The sequence below is a fragment of the Pseudonaja textilis genome, chromosome 2 (genome assembly GCF_049901715.1).
Source record: "Pseudonaja textilis isolate UNSWEBS1 chromosome 2, rPseTex1.2, whole genome shotgun sequence".
NCBI classification, from domain to species: Eukaryota; Metazoa; Chordata; class Lepidosauria; order Squamata; family Elapidae; genus Pseudonaja; species Pseudonaja textilis.
This window is the reverse complement of record NC_141991.1, coordinates 171200766-171226182: the sequence shown is the minus strand read 5'-3', so window position 1 is coordinate 171226182 and position 25417 is coordinate 171200766. Positions and strand designations below refer to the sequence as shown.

The window sequence follows — 25417 nt, the reverse complement described above, 5'->3', positions numbered from 1 at the left end:
TTCAGCTAGGAATCACCAAAAGAAGCAATCAACAGTGGAAGAGATGACAGATGTAACTTGAAAAGCATAAAGATAAAGTGTGATAAAGAGTGAAAAACCCTGTCCAACTGGCTTCGAAATCCAAGCCATGTTCAGTGCTGAAGAAATTTCAGCAAATCCCAATTAAAACAATGGAGATGGTTTCCATGGCTTTTACAAGAGCTTGTTATTTTACAAGGGATCTGATAGACCTTCACAAGCTCATGGAAATACGGAGACCTCTAGGGGGTAGACGGAGTTCTACTATTAAAATAAGCATTATTCAGACAAATGAAACCAAGTAGGAAGATAATCAAATCAAGATTTCCTGTCTTCCAGTCTGGCCAAAACAAGCATGAAAGATATTTACAATCAGAAGAAAAATCAGGTTGTTTTAAAAATCTTTTTTTGTGTAAAGTACTATATCATGTGGTTGCTTAAAATAATATGGAAGTTGTATCCCTTTCTCTTGACTCCAAATTGAACAAAGTTGTCTAGCAATTTTGTTCCCTATAACAATAGAAGAAATGTGCAGTCAGGGACTTAACTATCAAAACAGAAGCAGAAATGAGAAAATATTTTAAAGAAATAAGCCAAGGAATTAGAGTTCTTTAATATCATGATCAAGTAAAACCATGTTTAATTTAACCGAGAACATTAACTTTTTTAAAAAATGTAATACTTGATTACTTCTGAATTAAAAAATCAATACACTGTTTTTGGTATCGCCAGTTAAATAGTTATATTGCAAGAATTAAGAATCCAATTGAAAAAAAAATATGGGAGAGGTGATTTTCAGGACATGCATGAAAATTAAATTTTGCTGCTGGATCATCATAGCATGTCATCATAAAATCATGTTCCATTAGTCTTATGGAAGACTAAACAGAATTAATGGAATTGTAACTGATTAGAGGTAGTGATGTACCCAGTTGGGAAATAATTTTATTAATGAATTTATGAGATTCATAAATGAGAAAATGTACATTTCAAAATAAAAGTACTTTGGAGGAAAATATTGCTACTTCTTGGTTAAAACTAAAATGTTAGAAGCATCAGCATTTTGCTTTGCAAAACTATTAGGTTGGATCTTCTTAAAAACACCCCAATTGCATTTATTTATTTGTAAAATTTATTGCCCCCTCCCCTTTGTGTGTTTTAATGACCCCATAATCCCTTACTTTGAGGTGGAGTCTGGGCAACTGAATGAAGCTGAATGTTTACTGCCCGGATGCCCTTCCTGTCGCCGACGCAGAGTTCACAGCCGATAATTACTCGTTGTGCCCAGAGAGAGAAATATCTGCCGCTACCTAGGATCAAACTCACAGCCTCCCGATTGTGAGGCGAGATCTCCACCTCTAGGCCACTGCACTATTGCCCCCCATTACCAGAGAGTAACTCTATTTTTTTATGACGTTCTGCCTAAAAATATCACTGCTTAAACAAGTAATTTGACCAGTCGGGTGCCATTTCATGCTTGGTAAAATATCTCAAAAATCTCCAGGTCCTACCAGCCTGAAGTGTACCTTTCTGCCTGAAAATAGGAGATATGTTCACCTTGAAGATCACAGCTCCTAAGAGAAGTAATATCCATAAAACTTTTTAAACACCAGGTTAAGAAACCAATTTTATTTGTAAAACAGGACCTGTATATAAAAATGCTGCACAATCAAGGTATACAAAAATACAAAAATTTGTTTCTCTTTACAATTCTAGTTGCAAGTTCAAACCCAAAAGCATCTCTTTTCTCACGGCTTTCAGCAAGCAGGGAACACAGGTTTGTAGAGCCTGGAATGCAGGAATTGGGATGATATCAGTGGTGAGTCTAATCCAGGTCTCCTATCTTGAGTCATTGTTGAAGTAGAACTCGATGGCAGATAACCTTGGAGGAGCTACTTAAGTGTCTTGCCGTTCCTTTTCTGTTGGTGGTCCAACTGCTGTGGTTTTCAATCTGCTAAGTCCAGATTTCTTTCATAATAAATATCACTTTAGTGACTTACAACAATCTACATCTGAAGTTAAGTGCCAGGGCAAAGCTACATAACTTCCTCCTGTATATTAAGGCTCCTCCTCATAATTCTCCTCCAATATCATTACAGTAACATGTAATATTTACATTTAAAGAGATTTAAAGCAGTGCTCTAGTTTAAGCCTAGACTATTACCTTGGTTCCTGATAAGACGTGCATTTCAAACCTTGATTTGTGTCAGCTACCTTAAAATGAAATTTCATGATATAATTCACATTGGTAAAATCAGCATGTTAGCAGGAACAGAGGCTAATCTACTTTGCTAAACTTACAGTTTCATAATTGGATTATGTGACTGACTGAGAAAAGATTATTCTTGTTTTAAACTGTCCTGATTTTTATTGCAAGTAGCCTGAAAAGATTGAGATGTTATATGATTTATAAAAATTAACTGAAGCATTTAGTTACACAGCAAAGACCACCAGTTAATTACAGAATGCTATGTTTCATTCAGCAGCAGTTTGAAAAGGTCTCATCCTTTGAAAGGAAGCACAGAATTAAAACAGCCATATATAAAAACACTGGTAGCCAGTCACCTTGTCGCTACACCTATTTTCATAACTGTTTGCTAAGCTTACCTAGAGCAGTAGCTCTCCTCCCAAAAGATTCTCTGGAGTGATTCAACTACTGAGGCATTCCTTTTTTCTCTCTCCACATCTGCATTTAGTGCAATAAAGTTTAAAAATTTTACTCTGAAATATTTACTTTTATATTAACAAAAATAGTTTCTTTAAAAAATTGTAACAAAAGAATATATAGCATAAAACAGATCATGAAATTATTCTCTGCAATTACACTATAAGCATTTATCGTTACATTAAGCCAAACAGAGAAATATTAGCATTCATTACATAGTAAATTTCAGAATGAAGAAAGGAATTTAACACACAAAACTGATTACTTGATAAATGAAAGCTACCAACAGGCAATGAAGTTCTTCCAGAGGTCTCTGGCTATTCATATTAATAGGGAAGGAGCCTTTTCAAACTCTGGAACCTTCTGGAAAGCAAGATTTACCAATCATGCTTTTGGCTTGATCTAGTTCAAAAACCAGAAGCAGAAACACGTTCCTGGTTATTACTTCAAACTACAGGATGTTTCCCCATAAAAATATTACCTTGCATCCTAAAGACACCTAAAATAGTTGTTCTGGCCCAATCATGCTAGCTTTTGGTGTATAATGGTATTTGGTGAGATGATCAGGAACACTCTTACTAGTTTGTGTCCTGGTTATGGACCCCATGCAAAAGAAGCAGCCAGTTTTCTCAATTGCTTCCTCAATTACTTACAAAGTTATAACTTGACTAACATAAAAGTTGACGATCTCAAGGACTATACTGTATCTTACAGCATCCCTAGAAAGCTGATCTAGAATAAGAGTCAACCTTCTAATGAATGAGGGACATGGATCAAGCCTTCAGAATTTATCAGAAGCAATACCCTAAAAGTGAAAAGCTATTGATAAAAAGGAAGAAAATGATCCCAACTATTAGAAGTTAGAAACTTAATGAAATTAGGGCATGAAGATTATCTATTCTCAAGAACATTTCAAAAATCAATTTCCATTACAGATCAATCATTCAAATATCTGACATGGTACCGAATGCCTTCTCATAGTTCTATCCAGAAACCAACATGATCAAAGGAAAACCAAGGTGTGATTTCCAGAATGTATGCTTAATATGAGAGTATCCCGAGGGTTCTAAGCATCTGTATATCAAAAAACTTCCATGTGTCAAATAGGAGACAAACTGTACATGTCAAGCAAACAACTATCATAGATGTTCAATGAGAGTTGTGCAGAAAGGTAAATGGATTTAAAGTACAGCATAGACTGGTAGTAAAAGTTGCTGAATTATTCTCCTATCTGTGCTTACTTTTCTATTTTCTTCTAGTGAAATCCCAAAATAACACTTACTACAGTTTGGGGCAGGGTAGAGATAAGGGCTGATAGAAGAATAAAACAATCTATTAGGATACAAGTAGAGTTATCAGACCTTTGCTTTATGAAACTGGGAAGGGGATAAAGGATACTGTAAAAGGCATTGGTTAGACTGACTAAAAGCAGGGAATGCAAAAGAAAAAGATACCTATTTCTCAGAGGAGAAAAGACTGGTAACGTACTACTAAAACAAATGAAATAACATTTGGCAGTTAAGCACAAAGAAATGTTGTTGATATATTTCTTTAAAGAGAAACATCCCCAATAGTATCTCCTCATATTTGTCATTAAATATTTGAAAGGTTTATTATCCATTTATCATCTGAATGAATGGATGAACTTTCCACCTCAAGTTTAAGATACTATGTTATCAGGAAAAGAAAAGATTAAAAGGGCCAACAATATCTATTTAAGATCAAGATTCAATGTAAGAGTTCTATGTTTGCATTCTTGGTACCAAAGACTGAAAAGATATTTACCAATTCCCAAATAAACTTAGAACAATAATATTATTACCATTCAAACAAATCTTGGTTTGGCACACACAAAAAATCACTTTCTACATACCCAAGAAATTCTGATATTCTCCCCATCCCACTGCAAGAAGCAGAGCCTTTTAGGAGGGCAAGAGTTTCAGTATTTAGCCTGTTACTAAAACAATTAGAAAAAAATATATTCTAAAAATGAAGGAAGATGGAATGGGAGAGAAATATTGCTTTCTGGAAGTTTCTGAAGTATTCATGTGGCTCTCAGATCCTCTGACCATGAATATACAGAGACTACTTTAAGACCTACATTATATACTAAGACAGTGACATTTCAAAAAGATGTTCATGTGCTCTTTCCTACTATACTCCACTAAATTATCAAATGTATAATGAAATATGTCCCAGATAGGGGGGTCAACAGTAACAAAAAAAACCCACAAGCAACTTACAGTACTTATTTTTTGTATAGTAGTACAATTTGTCTCTACTCTTAAAATCTTTCCATATTGTTATGAATGAACAACAATGGAGCATATCTCAGGCTGAGCATCAGAATGTTGTTATTGTTTAAATGAAGAATCTGCTTAGTTCAAAGAAAAAACAATGTGCAAAGGACAAGATTAAACCTAACAGGGAAAATAAGATAACACAGGACGGAAGTTGCATATTAAACTCATTCTTCCTCATACATCTTTAGTTTGTCCTTCACAGATTCAGGGGCTGTCTCAATATCTTAATACCTGAGGAGTTAGGATGTGTTGTGTGTTTTTTTTTAAATGTCTTAAATTATATAATACAAAAAAAATCTGAATATGCTAAACTTACTAAATCCTATTTGTATTCCATTACAAGGAAGCAACAAAATCCAACATGGTTAATGTATTATCCATTATGATTCTAATTAATAAAAAGTTTTAACAAAGGATTTTTTCCCCTCCCAGAACAGTCATTACTCACTGAATTATAAAGTATTATGTTAAAAATAAAAATGTGGGGAAATTATTTAACCTACTTATGTTATTCCAAATCTGAAAATCTTGCATTATTATTTTTAAATATTATGGAATTCTCCTCCAAATTTTGAAAACTCTATCGGATTACAATCATAACATCACCATGAATCACAATGATTTTTTTAAAAATGGAACAATGATAAAAGTTGCTTGTAAAAGCCACCCGTATGAAAAGAGTACATGTTTCACAAAAATAATCATTAAAAAAGTATTAAATCCCTGTTCCTTTTCTCTGATTTTGGCTGCTTTTTAAATAATATAGATATATATATATAGAGAGAGAGTGCTAGAGAAAGAGAAAGAGAAATAGAGAAATAGATAGTATTGTTTTGGAATGTCAATGCTTTCCATATCGGCTGACCAACTTCATGATGAACTTGCTCCAGAGACCTGGAAAAGAAGTTATAAATTGGGGTGGGTGGGTTAAAAATTAAACATTGCATTTCTAGATCAAGAACATAATTAAGAAACCATGCTAATTTTAAAATTATAACCGCAGTTAAATTTTGAAAAAACACAATGCTGTATCTCTTTGACAAAAAAAATGTGGGAAATTGGAGGTTTTTAAAACAAACACACATGTATCATAGCAGTAGTATGCAGAGAAGAAGAAGAATCTGTTTCTTTGGCACAAATGTTTAAAGTTCAACTTGAAAGCTGTAGACAATATTTATGCATATACACTGCTCAAAAAAATAAAGGGAACACAAAAATAAGACATCCTAGATCTGAATGAATGAAATATTCTTATTAAATACTTTGTTTATTACATAGTTGAATGTGCTGACAACAAAATCACACAAAAATTATCAATGGAAATCAAATTTAGTAACCCATGGAGGTCTGGATTTGGAGTTACACTCAAAATTAAAGTGGAAAAAAAACACTACAGGCTGATCCAACTTTGATGTAATGTCCTTAAAACAAGTCAAAATGAGGCTCAGTAGTGTGTGTGGCCTCCACGTGCCTGTATGACCTCCCTACAATGCCTGAGCGTGCTCCTGATGAGGTGGCGGATGATCTCCTGAGGGATCTCCTCCCACACCTGGACTAAAGCATCCCCCAACTCCTGGACAGTCTGTGGTGCAACATGGCGTTGGTGGATGGAGCGAGACATGATGTCCCAGATGTGCTCAATTGGATTCAGGTCTGGGGAACGGGCGGGCCAGTCCATAGCATTAATGCCTTCATCTTGCAGGAACTGTTGACACACAGTCCAGCCACATGAGGTCTAGCATTATTGTGCATTAGGAGGAACCCAGGGCCAACCGCACCAGCATATGGTCTCACAAGGGGTCTGAGGATCTCATCTCGGTACCCAACGGCAGTCAGGCCACCTCTGGCGAGCACATGGAGGGCTGTGCGGCCCCCTAAAGAAATGCCACCTCACACCATTACTGACCCACTGCCAAACCAGTCATGCTGGAGGATGCTGCAGGCAGCAGAACGTTCTCCACGGCGTCTCCAGACTCTCTTACGTGTGTCACATGTGCTCAGTGTGAACCTGCTTTCATCTGTGAAGAGCATAGGGCACCAGTGGCGAATTTGCCAATCTTGGTGTTCTCTGGCAAATGCCAAGCGTCCTGCATGGTGTTGGGCTGTAAGCACAACCCCCACCTGTGGACATCGGGCCCTCATACCACCCTCATGGAGTCTGTTTCTGACCGTTTGAGCAGCCACATGCACACTTGTGGCCCGCTGCAGGTCATTTTGTAGGGCTCTGGCAGTGTTCCTCCTGTCCCTCCTTGCACAAAGGCAGAGGTAGTGGTCCTGATGCTGGGTTGTTGCCCTCCTACGGCCTCCTTCACATCTCCTGATGTACTGGCCTCTCTCCTGGTAGCGCCTCCATGCTCTGGACACTAGTCTGACAGACACAGCAAACCTTCTTGCCACAGCTCGCATTAATGTGCCATCCTGGATGAGCTGCACTACCTGAGCCACTTGTGCAGGTTGTAGACTCCATCTCATGCTACCACTAGAGTGAAAGCACTGCCAGCATTCAAAAGTGACCAAACCATCAGCCAGAAAGCATAGGAACTGAGAAGTGGTCTGTGGCCACCACCTGCAGAACCACTCCTTTATTGGGGATGTCTTGCTTTCCACCTGATGTCTATTCCATTCTCACAACAGAATGTGAAATTGATCGTTAATCAGTGTTGCTACCTAAGTGGACAGTTTGATTTCACAGAAATGTGATTGACTTGGAGTTACATTGTGTTGTTTAAGTGTTCCCTTTATTTTTTTGAGCACTGTATATTTATGGACTGCAGTTGTTTACTATAATTTATTTCATTGCATTTCTTTCAAGGAGCTTAGGATGGCTTCCATGGTTCTCATCCCAGAAGGGGCCATTTGGGCCACCAAACCTAATGCCAACTGTACAGGATTAAAATATGTTCAACAAATGACTGTCCAGTCTCTGAGGTCTCTCTTGGATGCAGAGAACTGGTTGTAGGCCCTGCTGTTTTGGACTGGTCATTTTAATTGTAAATTTGCATGTGAGTCAGTTCGGGGAAAAGAGCACAGAGGAAAACCTTCTTACCCAATGTAATATCTCCAAAGCAGGTGCTGATTCAGGAAGAAAAAAAGCAAGTACCCATATGTTTTAATTCCAATCCGACTACAAACTACAGTAATAATGCTATGTTAATGAACCTGCTCTTGTCTCTGAGTTATTGATACTCAGTTATAAGCAATGAAGCTTTTCCAACCAAGGAAGCCTACATTATATATTTATTCATAAGTCATAAAACATAGAAGAACAATGGTAAAGAAAGGAAATAGGGAGGGGATAAGAAGCAAAACTAGGAAAAATGATATTTTAGCAGGTTGGAAGGAGTTGCTATATCTATTTCCTATCTGGTAGGGGAGAATAGCAACTTAAAATGAAGCCTAAATGAATTGCTTACAGTATGAAGACTACACATGACTGCTTTTAATTGTTTCAGAGAGAGGCTCTACATTGGCTCACTGAGGCAAAGCTGTGATAAAATTTACTAAGATGGTTTGTTCAAGCCTTCATCAAAGCAGAACATCCTTTCAAGGACCTGATTGTTGATACTAACAGAAATAAAATATGACAGTGAATTAGATAGGACCACTTCCATTCACCCCTGAGCTTTCCAACCAAATATATCAGAAGATCAGTTGCAGCCAAATGGAAATCACGGATCTGGTGTGAATGTTCTCCATCTTTGCAGTGAGGGGGGGTCATGTGATCTGGGTGTGGCTGCAGGCTCTTGCAGAATTCCATTAGCAACCCAGGACAGAGCAGGGGAAGAGAGAGAATAGCTAGGCAATTTACTCGTAGGTCTGATATTTCAAGATATTGCAGTGGTTAGAATGCAGTCTTGCAGGCTAACTCTGCTCACAGCCAGGAGTTCAATCCTGACTGGCTCAAGGTTGACTCAGCCTTCCATCTTTCTGAGGTTGGTAAAATGACCCCAGATAGTTGGGGGCAACAGGCTGACTCTGTAAACCATTTAAAGAGAGCTATAAAGCATTATGAAGTGGTATATAAGTCTATGTGCTATTGCTATTGTTAAAATAAGCACTTTCCCTCTGTTTTTAGCCCTTAGAACACTGTGAATACTACTAGTAGCCTTGGTGACATAAACGCAGAAGAATGAAGATACCATTCCTTTCAGCTTACTTTTATGGGAGGCGCTCTCAGCTGTGACAAAAACTCTGCCATCCAGGTAAAAGGCAAGCTCACAAACAGAAAAAGCAGGACATCTTGAGTGACACAAATGACAAACGCTTCTTCTGAAGAAGCACAGTCAGTGAAAATCGAAAGGAATAGGAAGTACAAATGAAATTCTTGGAAAAGAGCAGCTGTCTCTTCTCTTGGACCTACCATTGGTTTGAGCTCCTTGCCTTCACCTCCACTCCCCCGGCCAGCTTCTTTCAATGCTTTTCTGCTGTTCTCCACAAATTCCTGAAAAATAGTTGGGGAAAATTCACTGCATTATTCTCTGGAACCTAAATACTAAAACCTTTTCCATCATGGTTTTAAAGAACTGACTCCAACTCCCAGATAGGACAAGAAAAATTATCTGCTGCTTGGGCAATTGTGCTGTTGCTCTCTAAAGACTTTCCACTCTTCAATTTCCTCCCAGCATTAGCTTAGTTGTCTGGGCAAATGTCCTGATGCTAATGCGCTTATTGGACACCCTCTTCCCTTTGGCTGCTAGGAAGTAGTAATGTCAGTTGATCCTTGACATTTATCCAAAGAACCCTTATGATGATCACATGTTAAAGGTTAAGCCATTTGAAATGCCAAATTATGGCTAATGTTCTTGAAACAAATTCTATAACTGATGCACTTTCCCTAATGCTTTCTGCTTTTTAGCATTTATTAATTTTATTTATTACATATTTAATGAGATAAGCATGTGCTGTCATGGTTAAGTTGCATCAGGTCCTACTTTTCACTCTCTTCCCAGCTCAACCTACCTCCTAACATTGTTTTGAGAAGAAAACAGGAGGAGATGCTCTATATATGCTTCTATGTGGTCTAAAAACTCAAGTAGCTTGTAATATATGTCACAAAAAAGAACCACTGAAAAGTCTTAGGTTTTACACACACACACACACACACACACACACACACACATAGGTATGGAAGCTTGTCAAATAACTTCCAACATGGTGTGGCATAAAAACAAATAGCTGTTAACATCAAATAAACTAGCAAACATTTCAAAACATAGTTCCTAAGGGAAACAACATTCAACAACCACTGGACTGGTGTTTTTGCAGTTAATGATTCCTCCCACTTAGGAGAGTGCAGGAATATAGAAGAAGGGCCTCACCATCAGGACTTTATCCATGTAGAACTCCTTTCCAGGACTGCCATCATTATACTTGGTGTCAATGGCAAAGCACAAGAAGAGAACATCCACTACCATCTCATAAATAGACAGGAAACAGTGAGCAACCAGGAATGCAAACAGGCAGACAATGATAAGGGGCAGCACCCACACTGTGTAGTCTCGCTGGTAATTCAGCAGCATGACCCCTGCCAAGCCTGTGCTGCACACTATTAAGACCTAGGGAAACAAGAAAGCAGAGTTGAGAAAGCACAGAGCATCACTGATTGCCAAAGGACACCTCGCCTCCAGGATTTAGGTGACCAGCTGAACTACTAAAGTCTGTCAAATCTCTGCCTAATAACAATGGACTTTAATGATGAAGTATTCCTTCTCCCTCTCTTTTCATATGTTATGCTAACTTTTTAATTACTTTTTCGATCAGGACTTTACAGCAGAACAAATGTTACCTCTTTTTAAGATAATCAAAAAATAAAACGTTTAGTTGTACTAATTCTTAATTCTTCCTTAATGGACAGTTTGTCTTCTATTCATATCATTTCTAGCCAACATAGCAAGGCATCAGACTTGGTAAGGACTGGGCCTGAAACTAAAATTATTAAGAAAGGTTCAGTTCTCATATATGTATTATTTAACCCAAGCTTTAATTCTAATAATATAATGACTTTTTCCTAATAATTAGTGCTAACTATATATCACACACACATTCCAAGATGGCAATTTTCTTGGATTTTTTTTTTTTTTTTGAAAATTTTATTTGGGTTTCACAAAGAAAAAAACATAATATAAATAAAACATCTTTTTTTGAAAATAGCATGGTCCCGGGTTATCACTTCTTCATACAGACACAAACTCAATTTCATGCTCATTTTTGTGTTCTATTCCATATCTTATTCCTGTTTTACATTTTGTACATAGTTTTTCCCCTCTTTTAATTTTTTCAACTTTATTTTGATTATCTCATCTCGATTCAAATCATTATATTATACTTTTGTCTGTCCTGTTTCAATTTCATATTATCTTTTCTCATTAAACAAATTTTTCCCTGTAGTTACTAATTGGAGTAAGACACCTTTATATCTTTTAATTTTATCCATTCAACTCTTATTTAGGCTTCAATGTATACATTTAAGATTATAACATTCAATATAATACATAACTTCCAAACGAATTCTGCTTGGTACATTCTTAAAATACACACTATATTCTTTTAAAAATAATATATATATATATATATATATATATATATATATATATAATATATATATATCGTTTAAAAGAATATAGTATTTTATAAGAATATAGTGTGTATTCTTTTAAAAACGATATATATATATATATATATATATATATATATAAATATATATATGTATTTTAAAAGAATATAGTGTGTAAAGAATGTACCAAGCAGCAGGGCCTATATATATATATCACTCATTCCATTCCAATTCAATTCTATCATTAATAATCATTAAAACCTTAACATCTTCATTAATAATAGTTAAAATGTTCCCATCCTTTCCTAATTTAATTCTCTCATTCACTTTATTTCATTTATTTATTAACAAACATTCCACTAGATTACGATATTTTATCCATCATTTTAATCATATTTTCTAAAATTATTTCTATTTGTAATATAACAATACTATCTTATGTACCTTTGCAGAATCCCTTTTACAATTAAGTTTTCACCCATTGTCTCTAAACAGGTTTATACTGTATAAAGGTATACTTATACCTTTTCTCTGTTTCTCTATCTTGTTTCTGTTCTTTATAACTTCTTTTCCTTTCCTTCTTCCCCTCTTCTTCTTCCTTCCCTTTTTACCTCGTCTCTACTTCTTTTTATTTTATCTTTTTTTTAAGAAAAACTTTATTAATCTCTCTACTTCTAATTCTCTCTTCTGTAATCCCCTCTTCTGTTGCTTTCTAATGTTATACTTATTTTTCAAACTATTCTTTTCTTTTGGTTGTTTTTTCAAATCTTAAACTTTTCATTCTCTTTCCCCCCCTTTCCTCTTTTTCCCCCACATAAAATTACTTGATCATTAAAGATGGCTTCTTCTTTGTCTCAATCTTCTTGTTCTGCAAGCATTTCTTGTTGTTTCTCATAGTTCCAGATCTCCATTTCTAAGAGTTGAAATACAAAGCCAAAAGAACTTCTCCCTTCTTGTGCATCTTCTTTGTACTTTTTAAGTTCCATTTTCAGTTCTTCAAAAAGTGGTGCCATTTTAAACACTTTTAAACAACCACCCAATTGATTTTAGTCATTTAAATGCAATAAGCAAAAATCCAAAGATCCAAAGGTCACCAAGTAATCCAAAGAATGTTTCTTCTTCCTTCTTTTTTCCACTTTCTCTTCCTGGGGTTCTATTATTTTGTTGCCAGGTTTCAGTTCAAATGTATCTTTTAGGAATCTTGTTGAGATTTCACTGTAATTTCCTTTTAATTCCAGGCAGTCTCCTCCATTTTTCCAGATCCTGCCCCTTTATGCTTTTTCTCTCCTTTCCTGCTTTTAAAAGCTTTTAAGTATCCAGAAATCTTGATTATCCCTTTGACATTTTATTTTCAGCTTAAATGCCTATTGATGTCAAAGTGGATTTTTTTTCCAATTTCTTGCTTACGTCTCTTAGCTGTCAGCATAAGGAAGGAAAGAAAAAAAAACCAAGTCCTTTCCCTTCCCTCTCTCCTTCGCTGCTTCAAAATCTTCTTTGGGAACAATGTTATTTTTTTTTATATTTTAAATTCCAGGGTACCTTACGTTGTTGCTTTTGCGGTTTAACCCGGTCAACCAAAACTTTATCTTCTTATCTTCCTCCTGCACATTCTTTTCCGGTCGAGTTCTTCTTTGAGGTGGTCATTTCTGACCACCGCTGCAACCGCCTTCGGGAAAGGGAGTAATGGCCAGCTGAGGAGGAGAGATGCGGCTCTCCTCAACCCTGCTGGCAATCTCCCCCCTCTTCACCACCTCTATGGGGTGGCTTAGCCCCAAAACTAGCCGGCTTGGGGCACTCCAGTGGCGAACACAGATTGAAACTGCATAGGATCGCGGTTTCGGTCTGTCAGCGAAGAGACTCAAACCAGAAGTCCCGGGATTATTTTTCTTAAAATTTGCGGTGTAGAGATTCGTTATATTTTTCCAAACAATTGTAGTATGCATTTTTAAAAAAATAATAATAATAATAAAATATTCACAATTGAAATTGAGGAGCACTAAAGGCCAATTAAAGTTGACCTGAAGACTTGAACGCTATAACAGCAAGAGAATCACTGTGATAATTTAAAATGTGTGTGTAAGAAAATTTAGTTAACTATTGCACTATTTTCTGAAGTATTCCCTGGAGATAGAGAGCCAGGCCTATCCCCAAATCTCTTCAGCTGTTTGAAAATGGAAAATTAATTTAATTCTATATTTGTTTTAGAAAAGTAATATGATCAGTTTCAATATTTTTTTCACTTATCTAAGAAATGCAAGCCTTGAAAAGAGGATTTCAAATGCATTTTCAAAGTGCAAGTCATGCTGTTTATGAAAGATACTTATAAAAATAGATCTTTACATCCTACAACAATGTGAACGTTGGCTTAAACAAAAGAAACAGAGATGCACTGATTTGATACTGCTATATTGGTTAACTGGAATTAAAGATGAGTTTCAGTATTTCTAATCAGTATTGTTAGTTCTGGTAAGCAGAATAACAGAGTTGGAAGGGATCTTGGAGGTCTTCTAGTCCAACCCCCTGCTTAAGCAGGAAACTATATAACATTTCGGAAAAATGGTTGTCCAATCTCTTCTAAAAAACCTGTGTTGGAACACCCACAAATGGGAGGCAAGTCTGATATCTGTTCTAACTGTCAGGAAATTTCCCCTTACTTCTAGGTTGCTTCTCTCCTTGATTGGTTCCCATCCATTGCTTCGTGTCCTGACTTCAGGTGTTTTGGAGAATAGCTTGACTCCCTCTTCTTTATGGCAACCCCTTAGATATTGGAACACTGCTGTCATGTCTCCCGCTAGTCTTTCTTTTCATTAAACTAGACATACCCTGCAATCAATCTTCATATGTTTTAATCTCCAGTCCCCTAATCATCTTGTTACTCTTCTCTGTACTTTTTCTAAAACCTCAACATTTTTAAAATGTTGTGACAACCAAAACTGGATGCAGTATTCCAGGTATGGTCTTACTTAAGGCATTATAAAGTGATACTAACATTTCAAGTGATCTTGATTCTATCCCTCTGTTAATGCAGCCTTGGACTGAAATCTAAAATATGTAACTTCCCTGCCCTTTCTTTGCCTTTTTAACACATGTCAAATCCAATTCTAAATTAATGCTCCAATGCACATTATGGCAGGCATATTTTATTTATTATATTTATTATCTCAACTTACAACTATCATATATTGATGATCTCACTATGTAGTATATTAGTGGGATTACAAAGCCTTCACTTGGAAGTTTAATTGCTACAGCATGAATTCCTTAATTATAATGAGCAGAAATGACTTCATAACTATGACTCTAATGCTTTATGAAGATGTGAGATGTATTTGTTTGACAATTCAGGTACTTAATATTTTTCAGTTAAAGGAAAACTTTTTTAATATGTGATCAAATCATGCCTTGTTCTCTAATTATATAGAGACAATATTAAGTTTATCACCAATCCAACTGGAATTCTAGAAAATATGGTAGGAAAGGCCCCAAATCATTAGCATTCAAGTGCATATGCAAGTTTCAGTTCCTTTTCACATCTCATGGTAACATCTGCATTATACCACACAATTGGTCAGCTTCTCCCTATTTGAAATGAGAATACTCACTAATCCTCAGGTCCCTGATTAAAAAGGAACACAAAATATAATATCACAATGAGCAGCACAGGCACCTGTGTTGTCAAGTGGGGAACTCATTTGACTGTGAATCATTTAACTGAATCTAGTCCACACAATGTTTCTCCCCCTCCCCCTCTGCTTGGGGGTGGGGGGGGGAGAATGTCCTTGCTGCTGTGGATATACTTTTTAACAATTGTAGACATCTGTTCACATTGCTTCATTTAAACAGAAGACATACTCTGGGTGTAACTGTATCAGTAATGGGATAGTGTAATGCAGAGGTTTCTCAAAGCATAGAATTTGTTACTTTTTTAAAAAAAAAATGAAATAGTTCTGTATAGAAAATTGTCTCTCTTCCAGTGAATTTTGTGGTGGTTTTTCTCTTGAAACAGAACCCCACTATATTGTTATGGAACCCCACCAAGTGCTGCATGACACTGATTGAATAACCTGCTGAAATGTACTATGAGAGGTGCTTTTAAATCCTCCAGACTGCAGAAGCAGGTACAATAGCACTTTATGCCACAAAAAATAAGTAAACATTATGTATATACTGATTTCCAGGCCATTAAGAGGTGCTTCATTACAATTCAGATTTCATACTGTCCGGAAATCATCTCTCTGCTTTGGAGCCAATGACTTAGGTCAACCTGGACACCTCACTGGCCTTTGTTTCCTCTGACAGATGTGCCAAAACTGTTTCCACAAAGCAGCCACCTTAACGTTTTTAGTTGAAGGCATCAAGGCCCACCTTTTCCATGCGGAGACAGCTCGAAGAAGCAGTGTCACTGTGCAAAGCCCACTGGATACCAACAAATATCAGAACTGGAATCCTCACATATCATCCAACCATTCTTGGTACAGATTTAAAATTCAGCATCTAGGCAATTTTAGTGATTTAGCGTTTAAAATCACAGCATGTGTATTGCTTTGGGTTCAAATAAAGAAAGGCTGGAGAGGATTCTTGACATTTTTTTCCCACTCAATCCTACCTTTCCAAGAAAGAGCATGAAGTCTCCCACTGTGTTTATAGCAGCCACTCGCAATGCATTCTCTACTAGTATCACAAAGGCATCCTTTGCTGAAGTGCAGAAATTGGTACTGTTGATAGCTGTAGCTGTATATGCATTCTGGGCAAGAAAGATACCGTATTATTGGTCAGATCCTCTTCTACTCGTATTTTAAGCTCTTCCTGTTTAAAATCTTTACAACATTACATTGACAAATATCTCTCACCCCTCAGTCGTTAATATTATCAGAATGAAGATCTATATGAAACTGCTCAATAGACCAAATTAGTTTTTAGCAAGATATGAACAGCCAAATTGATACACTTCCAATATCCCCTCTATTTTTCCTGCAAGGTTGCCAATGTACTTAGTGTTAACTACGTCAGCATAAACATGTTTGCTTCAGAAACTATATTTTGTGGCAGCAAGAGATAAAAGCAAATAGAGGGATATAAACTGGGATGTGGTTAAACTTGTTTATATCTGGATAACCCATAGTGTAATGCCTATACCAATTCTTTTGGGGACTAATAAAAAAAGACTTTGTTTTCAGTTAATTCTTGCATAAGAATGGTTAGTCTCTGCAAGCTGATTTTTTTTAAAGGTGTACCTTAGGAAGGAAGGGAAGGATATTAATAATTTTAAAGTACTGAAACACAGGAGAATGTAGTCCAATATTTTCATATTGAATTTGAACTTTATTTTTCTATTTTAGAATTTAGGTTTTTTTTTGGGGGGGGGATGAGGACAACTAGGTTGAATAGATCTAAGTAACAAATTATATAACTAACTCATTATACAAGCATTTGCATAAAACTGGTAAATACCATATGGTTAGAGCAAAAAGTGTAAAATGATAATAAGGCAGTCAAATTGTATTTGATGTAATTCAGTGAAGGCCTCCTTAAACAACATGAGATTATAATTCTTTGTTTTCTAAAACAATACCTAAATATGAAAAAAAAAAGTTTTTACTCTTTCTGTTACAAGTTCATTCTGCAATCTCTATACAAATTTCTCTCAGCATTCAAACCTCAGTCATGGTGGTGCAGCGATTAGAATGCAGGATTGCAGGCTAAATACAGTTTTGCAGGATAACTCACTGCTTACTGACAGCTCAAGGTTGACTCAGCCACCCATCCTTCCAAGGTGGGTAAAATGAGGACCCATACTATTTGGGGCAATATGCTGACCCTGTAAACCACTTAGAGAGGGCTGTAAAGCACTGTGAAGCAGTATATAAGTCTAAGTGGTATTGCTATTTTTTTTTACAAGCGCCATCCTATCTAAAACATATTTATTCTTATTTTCTGCCAAGGAATCTTTTGCATTTTAATTTCAGTAAAGGCATTTATGTCTTTAGTGCACAGGTACTGGAATAATTATTTCATCCTCTGCTTTAAGTATGATCTTACCTGATTTAAGTAAGTCAGGCACTTTTCTAAACACCAAAGGCAGCAAATGCAGGCTTTTAGAATACATCGAGCACAGACATTTTCCTAAGGTAATAATATTAATAACAATAATCAGAAAAAAAGAAATTGAATAGACACGGAATGCTTTTTTAGATGAAAAGTTTCAAATATAGGATGTTTACATAATACTTTCTTGAAGATAAGACCTAATTTTAATAATTATTATAGCTATGTTATATAAAGCCAAATCAAATATGCAAGACACCCACTACTTCTTTCCATAAAAGGGAATTTATATACTTAAAGGGAAAAATCTCTGGGTAAACTTGTCTACAGTGGGGATTACTGGAACACTACCATTTCCATTATTGGAATGATGATAAAAGTTATGGCTGCTAACCAAGAAATGGTTATAGCTTATACCAGCTTAGATCGTAAGCATCTTCCTTGTATACCATTCAGAATTAGGTAATATCCAAACATTTTTTACAATTTATAAACAGAATTGCTGAACGTCTTTGCTTAGTGACCCTAATTAGGGCTGGAATTTCCATTGCTAAGCAATATGATTGTTAATAGAAACACCATACGATCCCATCGTTTATATTGGCAGTTTCAGTAGTCCTGGTCAGTCCTCTTAGGCCAGGACTTAATACCTTCTGCCCTACTGGGTTCACCCTTGCTTCAATTTCCCCCACCCATCTGTCTCCTGGCATTTCTGCCCTTTTGACCACCCTACCCTCTCCCATCCCAGCTGCCCACTGTTCTCATGTTCTTCCTCCTGCTGCTATTAAGATATGCCTGACCTGTCCCTTCACATAGCAGCTTCTGCCTACATAAGGTCTTCATTCCAAAGCTGTGCAAGGCTTCGAGAAGGCCTTGTGAAGGAGAAGGAAGAAGATGAAGAAGGTTTAGTCAACATTGGGATGAAGAAAGTGACAAAGGTCATTGAGGGGTGGCAGCGGCAATAAGATAGCAGAGGGTGGCCAAAAGAAATAATAGAATAAGAGTTGGAACGGACCTTGGAGGTTTTCTAGTCCAACCTCTTGCTCAGGCAGAAACTCTAGACCATTTTGGATAACTGATATCCAATCTCTTCTTTAAAACCTCCAGTGTTGGATCATCCACAACTTCTCCCAAGTTCTAGATTGCTTCTCTCCTTGATTAGTTTCCACCCATTGCTTCTTGTTCTGCCTTTCGGTGCTTTGGAGAATAGATTAACCCCTCTCTTCCTTGTGGCAACCCCTGAGATATTGGAACACTACTATCATGTCACCTCTAGTCCTTCTTTTCTTTAAACTAGACATATCCAATTCCTGCAACCATTCTTTATATATTTTAACCTCCAATCCCCTAATCATCTTTGTTGCTCTTCTCTGTACTGTTTCCAGAGTCTCAACATGTTTTGTTTTGGTTACCAAAACCGGATGCAGTATTGCAAATGTGGTCTTAACATAGCATTAAAAAGTAATATTAACACTTCGTGTGATCTTAATTTTTTCACCACTGAATTTTATTTTACGAGATAGGGCCCAGTGTTCAAATCTGTCCATATCCTTCTATATCTTAAGCTTATCTTGTGGAGTGTTGGCTATTCCTGACAGCTTGGTGTCATCTGCAAACACACTGTCCCCAAAAAACGGTTTGTGGTTTGTTTGTTTTTAATCTGAGAAGGCTGATTTTACACATATGGGAGGTATAGCTGGTCCACATCCCATTCCCACTTCATGGCACATGAACTGATTGCATGGGTCTCTGTTCTGATCTGTCAGAGCATTTTTCTTATTTTTTCCTGTTTTATTAATATTTTTGCTTATATATCAAATTTAGTTTCCCCTTACTTTTCCTTTGACTTGGCTATGAATATACATGAGAATCATTCTTGGAATCTTCACTAAGGTAATAATGAAAGAACCTTTAGCCACAGTTCCAAGGTGGTAACAGATCAAGCGATTGACAGATGCCAGAATTGGTGTGAATGGCAGATTCCGTTTTTCTCTGTGGGGAAAAATGTAAAAATTGCAAAGTGTGAGAGTGCACTGCATTTATAGGCAAACGTAGATGGCAATGTGAAGAGTTCAAGTCTTAATTTTGTCAGGCCTCAAATTTGTAAATGCTGCTTTTGTCAAGGGTAGAGTTATAGTGAACTAATTTTTTTCTTACAACAAAGTGGTGATGAAACTGAGTAATCCTGACCTGTGCTTAAAAATAAGCGGTGACTTGGGCCAGCAAAATGACTGCAAATGTTTGGCAACAAATTACTGAAAGGAATTTTATCTGAGAAGCCGAAATTAAATGATTGATCACTTCAGCAAATAAGACAGAAAAACACACTGATTAGAAATAAATTCAGCAATTTATGAAGAATATACAGTATATGAGTTTATATTTGAACTGACTTACAGAAAGAATGTCTTTTTCTGGGTCAGATTTTTTTTTTTTAAAAAAAAAAAGCTCCACAGAGAAGTAAAGAATTTTGGGAGCTGAGCTTTCAACATACGGCTGGATGAAAGTTCACACTGAGCTTGCATCTTTGAGATCGAGACACCTTTCTGTTTGCTTAATTGCTCTCAGTTTAGGTGAGGATCAAAAGAGTATCATATCAAGGACTCCACTCTTCTCTCCATTGCAGAGAGTAAACAGACATTTGATAGTTGTCAAGATTGCGAGCCAGTACCTCAAGTGCAGAAATCCATTATTCTGCACAGCAGGGACTATTTCAATTGGTTTCTCATCCAGGCAGGGAATAAACTACCCATAATCTAAACCTCACAAGGAATGGGGCTTTTGAATCATTGATAGATTCAGCTACTGATTGGAAGGTGGAGAATAAAAGTCAGATCTCCTATCTTTAAACATATCTTCCAGCAGAGTGGGAAAACTAAACCTTATATCCTCCTGATAAATTTGATGAGTCAATTATGTTTTAAGAGATTTCTCCAATGACATGTATCAAAGCAATTGCATTTTGATCAATTACATTTTTTAATGTCATGGGAACCATGAAACCACTGATGTTAAGGTCAAGCCCAAGATAACTTCCATTAGCTTAAGCAAGAAAGCTACTGAATAGCAACTGATACCAATTGTCAAGATACAAAAACCTTAGATTGGTACTAACTAGAATAGAAACCTGGGTTTGGAGTGGAACCCACTTGAATGACAATAGTTCCTGCTAATGATCCTCAAAGAATCCTCTACATAGGAACACTCCTGATCAAAAGAAATTGGGGATTAAGGATTTTATGTTACTCATCAATATACAGCTGCAATCTTATAGATAAGATTTAATTTTAAGAATTCTAAGAATTAGTTTTTCGGAATTCCATATAATGTATTTATGAGCTGACGGTGTTACATTCACTCTTTATTTGCTACAAAGACTATAAAGGACAAAGCATTATTCCAGAACTACTCTCCCCAGTTCTAAACTAGCTGAAATGAGAATTTGCTTTTCTTCCGTTCTATCATTTCACCTAATCCAGTTACTTTTGAAATTTCAGAAGTAGGATCACTCATGATTCGATTGTCCAGACTCACTCACCTTGTAAAATAATATGTCACAACAGCTCCTGCTACAGTCATCTGCTGACAGGCAAGAATAAATTCACTGATCCAAACTAACCCCACGATGTGGTACCACCACATGTACTTCAGTGGTCCTGTAATTTGGAACTCCACTAAGCCCTGTTTATTTGGAACAGGGCTACCTGGAAGGAAACGAAGGCAGGAAGATTTTATAATATTAATTCTATGCGAAAGCTGTCCTTTTAATATTTGCATACAAGACTACAATTATGCTTGTTTTATGCTTGTTGTTAATAAAATAATAATATATAAACTGCCTTTCAGAACACCAGTATGACAAAAATATTTTAGTAAAAATAGTACAAATAAAAATTTTAAAAAGGCTAACCGGTCAGTTGGAAGGAATATGGGAAATCTTTTAATCCAACCTACTGCATAGTACAGAGATCCTCATACCATCCTAGACAATGACTGTACAATATTTTCTTGAAAATTTCCACTGATAGGGCACCCATGACTTTAGGAGAGAAGAACCCATTTACAATTTGGTTCCTGGTTTGGCTAAGCAATGCTGTTGCACTCAAGTCCCAATGTCTGAAGACTCTACAGGCAGTCCTTGATATACAACTGGACACTTAACAGCCATTCAAAGTTATTAAGGATCTCCCTAGTGCTATTTACAAAGCACTTTCAACATCATAGCAGCTTCAACTCCACCCCCACCCTTTGTTCACGTGTTCTTATTTGAGCACTTGACAACTGGCTCACCATCATGGCTATTTGCGGCATCCTATGGTGATTTGTGGCCTTTTTTGTGGGCATCCAGTGTTTACTTCTGGTTTCCAACAAAAACCGCCTGGTGGGGAAAATGGATTTGCTTAATGACTGGTGCAAAAAATGCCAAAACAAGGCTCCAGTCGTGTGATCCCTTGACTTATGATCTCAACAATTTATGACAACAATTCCAGGCTCAACTATGGTCATAAGTTAGGGCTATCTATAATGGTTTGGATAGGGAGGAAAATCTCAAACTCAATCCTAGCAAGACTGGGTGATGATATGTGTTTGAGCCTTCTGGTGTCAAGTTCAACCTATTTCATGCAAATTAGGATTCTCTGGGGGAAAAATGAAAAGGTGCTAATACTTTCGATTGCATCTGTACATATACTGTGGAATTACTGCTCAGTCAGTGGGAAAGCAATAGAAACAATACATGTCAATATTTCAAAGATGGTGAATAAAGCCTCTTTTGGTGCGAGTCGAGTCTATGCTGCTTGCGACCTCACCTCACGATTCCTAGGTAGTTGGTAGGTAGCCATTTGCCAAGAATTAGAGAAAGGAAAACAGAGGTCTTTCCTCGTGGCTGGCTGAATTACAGCCGCCCAAAATCTGAGTCGGAGCTTGTTTTACTATCCTGCCGGCCAGCTGGTTTTAATTGCTGTGGCCGTTTCTGAGGGAAATTATATAGCGCCATCTGAGCGGCACTCCACTCGCCTTTGAAGCCCTGACTGAGGGCTTAGTACTTGCCATGGCCAGCTAATGATAATATTGGCTGTCAATAGCTATAAAGATTTATTGCTGAGCTACTGCCCCCCCCCTTTTTTTTTGCTTTAACGAGCTGCGTTTTGTTTTCTTACTGCTTTTGCTGTTGGTTTCAGAGAATCCAGCCAAGTCAAGAATGTCCATCTCTTATGAAGGCTGAGCAAAAACTGGGGACACCTTCAAGGAGGAAGCCTATCAGATGAGAGAAGAAAGTACTTCCCATATATGGATGTTCTGAACAGCTCATCTAGAGAACCTTAGGTTTCTTAAATTTAATTCGACCCAATATAAAATATTTTTCTGCAACTGAAAGTAAAGAAACAGGGGGGAAAAAAACTACACAGCACATACCAGTAGTACCTAGGAACAGCAAGACCATAATCCAATATATCCAGAAAAGTATGAGGGCAAAAAAAGTCCAAAATGGCTGGAAGACAAGCAGTGGCAGGTGAATGAAAACCTTGCCAGCCACATGGAACAAGGCAATGGTGAGAGCTACTCTTTTGCGCATAACTAGCATTATTAAAAGAAAGATAACCTGAAAAAGAAAAGAGATTCCATAATAAACTTTAGGAAAACGTATTGAAATAAAGTAAAATATGTCACCTATTCAAATCCCCAATTTTTTTATAATTACATAATTTAAAATGTCAACACAAATATATGAAGTAAACTTAATTCCAGTAGCAACCTACTAATAACAGTTGGTCTCAGGGCATTTTCCAATATTAGCGTAAGGAAATAATCTTATATCTTGGTTATATATGATCAGAATGCTTTTTTTTGCAATTTTTTTTTGTGCTTATTGTATTTTGTACTTATTTACAATAATAAAATCAACACCCAAAGGTGTATATTTTATTACCCACTTTCCCTGATAAGAGATCCAGTTTGGTGTAGTGGTTAAGCCAAGTCACTTTCTCTCAGTCCCAGGAAGCAGGCAAGGGCAAACCAGTTCCAAAAAGCCTTGCTAAGAAAATTGCAGGCAGTCACCGGGAGCCAACACTGAACTGAAGGCACAAATGTAAATTTCACCCTCCCTTACAGAGGCCTTCTTCACATGCCCTAATTTGACAGCCATCAAATACTCACTGTGAAGATGGTAGCCGCAATGGCATAAATCAGGAGGGCCTGACGATTGTCTTTGGCTATTTGAAGCTGTTCATCATTAAGAGTGTCACTGGGAGATTTCCACATTTTAATATACAGCCACCACAATACTCCTGTGCCACCTGTGTCCACATAGAGAAAAATATAGTGCATGGCAATTTCAGAAAAGAAAAGAAATATGTATGCAAATAATTTGTAGTTTCATTTTCTACTACATCAGGCCATATTGAGATACACCTAGGGTTGACTTTAAATATGGAAAACAGAATGGTACTTTGATTTCCCAAAAGACAACTAATTAAAAAAGGTCTGGCTTCACAAAGCACATACTTATATTCCATAATTAGAAGAGATTAAAGTTTTCTATGCCAGGAGTATCACAGTCAGCTTCATTGAGATACTGAGCAGTCTGCTTTGGAGGTACCACTTAGTGTCTCCTTCAGAATGAGCAATGAAGCCCCTGAGACTGACTCTGCAACCATCCAGAGTAGTTGCTCTTAAGAGTCTGACGATGAAGAAGATAATCCAGGGGAACTGTCCAATCCCTATGTGCTGAGCAAACCAAAGATGCTCTGCTTGCTTTCTCACCTGGTTCCCATCCTTCCACTCAGAAGCCGCTCTAATAAAAGCCACTGCTTTTTATCTGGAAATAAATATTCGGGAACAACTGTTCTTATTTGGATTTCATGTGCTTTTTGCCTCCTGAAACTCTGGGAACTGACCTTACTTTTATATTTTGAATAATTTGCAGGCAAGCTTATGTGCATTTGGAATTTTGCTGAGAGGGACTTGCAACTGCACACAGACTTTGCTGGTTGCTGCCACCACTTCCTGAATGTGAAATCAAAGTCTGAAACCTGGTCTCTGTTTATATACGGATTTGGTCTGAATTGGACAAGAAGACATGGTTTATGAAACAGTAACAGACAAAATAAACAATAGATTCGACTATGCAGATTTGGCCTTGTTCCACCTGTTTTACTGGCTAGAACTGAGATTTTCAACTGTGACCAATAAAGTACCCATTTTATTTTCCCATCATCCACCAAATACATATTTTGCCACTAACTAAACTATTCCATTCTCTTTGAAATATACAATTATGGTTGAAGCAATAACTTGACAGGTACTACTTTTCATCTTAAAGAAGACAGAAACATTTAACATTTTAAAAACAATGTTATTATTTTTATAGATTTTTATAAAAACTGCTTTGAGTATATTCTATATACTGAAAAAATCTCAAGCATTGTATAAACACTGTTTTGTTTTGTTTTCTTATATCCCAACTGAATACCAGAGAGCCAGTTTGGTGTATTTGTTTAAGGTGCTGATCTAGAAACCAGGAGACTGTGAATTCTAGGCTTACCTTAGGCACAAAGCTATTAGGGTGACCTTGGGCCAGTCATACTCTCTCAGCCCAAGTCACATCATAGGATTGTTGTGGGAAAAATAGGCAGGAATATGAGGTAAGTTTTCCCCTTGAGTTATGTACAGTTTATAAAAAGTTTGGATAAAATATCAATATCGCTACCACAATTACCACCAGAGATTGCTAATCTCCTGCCTTTTATTATTTCATTAGAATATTGTTTAAAAATATTAGAAATACTACCTTTTATTTTATTAAACATATTTTAAGCAGTGCATATGTAAAAA

At 36.7% G+C, this 25417-nt stretch overlaps 1 protein-coding gene across 2 annotated transcripts in view; it reads right to left on the bottom strand.

Annotated features, from left to right (window-relative positions):
- Positions 1–1632: 1632 nt before the first annotated feature.
- Positions 1633–25417, bottom strand: part of SLC44A1 (solute carrier family 44 member 1) — a 93549-nt gene continuing 69764 nt past the window's right edge. Inside the window, exons 8-16 of one of the 2 annotated variants that reach the window (XM_026718547.2) lie at positions 23741–23880; positions 23000–23186; positions 21123–21288; positions 19420–19576; positions 17579–17662; positions 16146–16283; positions 10305–10541; positions 9347–9427; positions 1633–5880 (exon numbers count right to left, since the gene is read on the bottom strand). In XM_026718547.2, the coding sequence (XP_026574332.1) occupies positions 5857–5880; positions 9347–9427; positions 10305–10541; positions 16146–16283; positions 17579–17662; positions 19420–19576; positions 21123–21288; positions 23000–23186; positions 23741–23880 (1214 nt within the window). In that variant the 3' untranslated portion in view covers positions 1633–5856. Of the gene's footprint in view, positions 5881–9112; positions 9428–10304; positions 10542–16145; positions 16284–17578; positions 17663–19419; positions 19577–21122; positions 21289–22999; positions 23187–23740; positions 23881–25417 lie in introns of those variants that run through there. The other variant, XM_026718546.2, reaches the window with a different exon arrangement.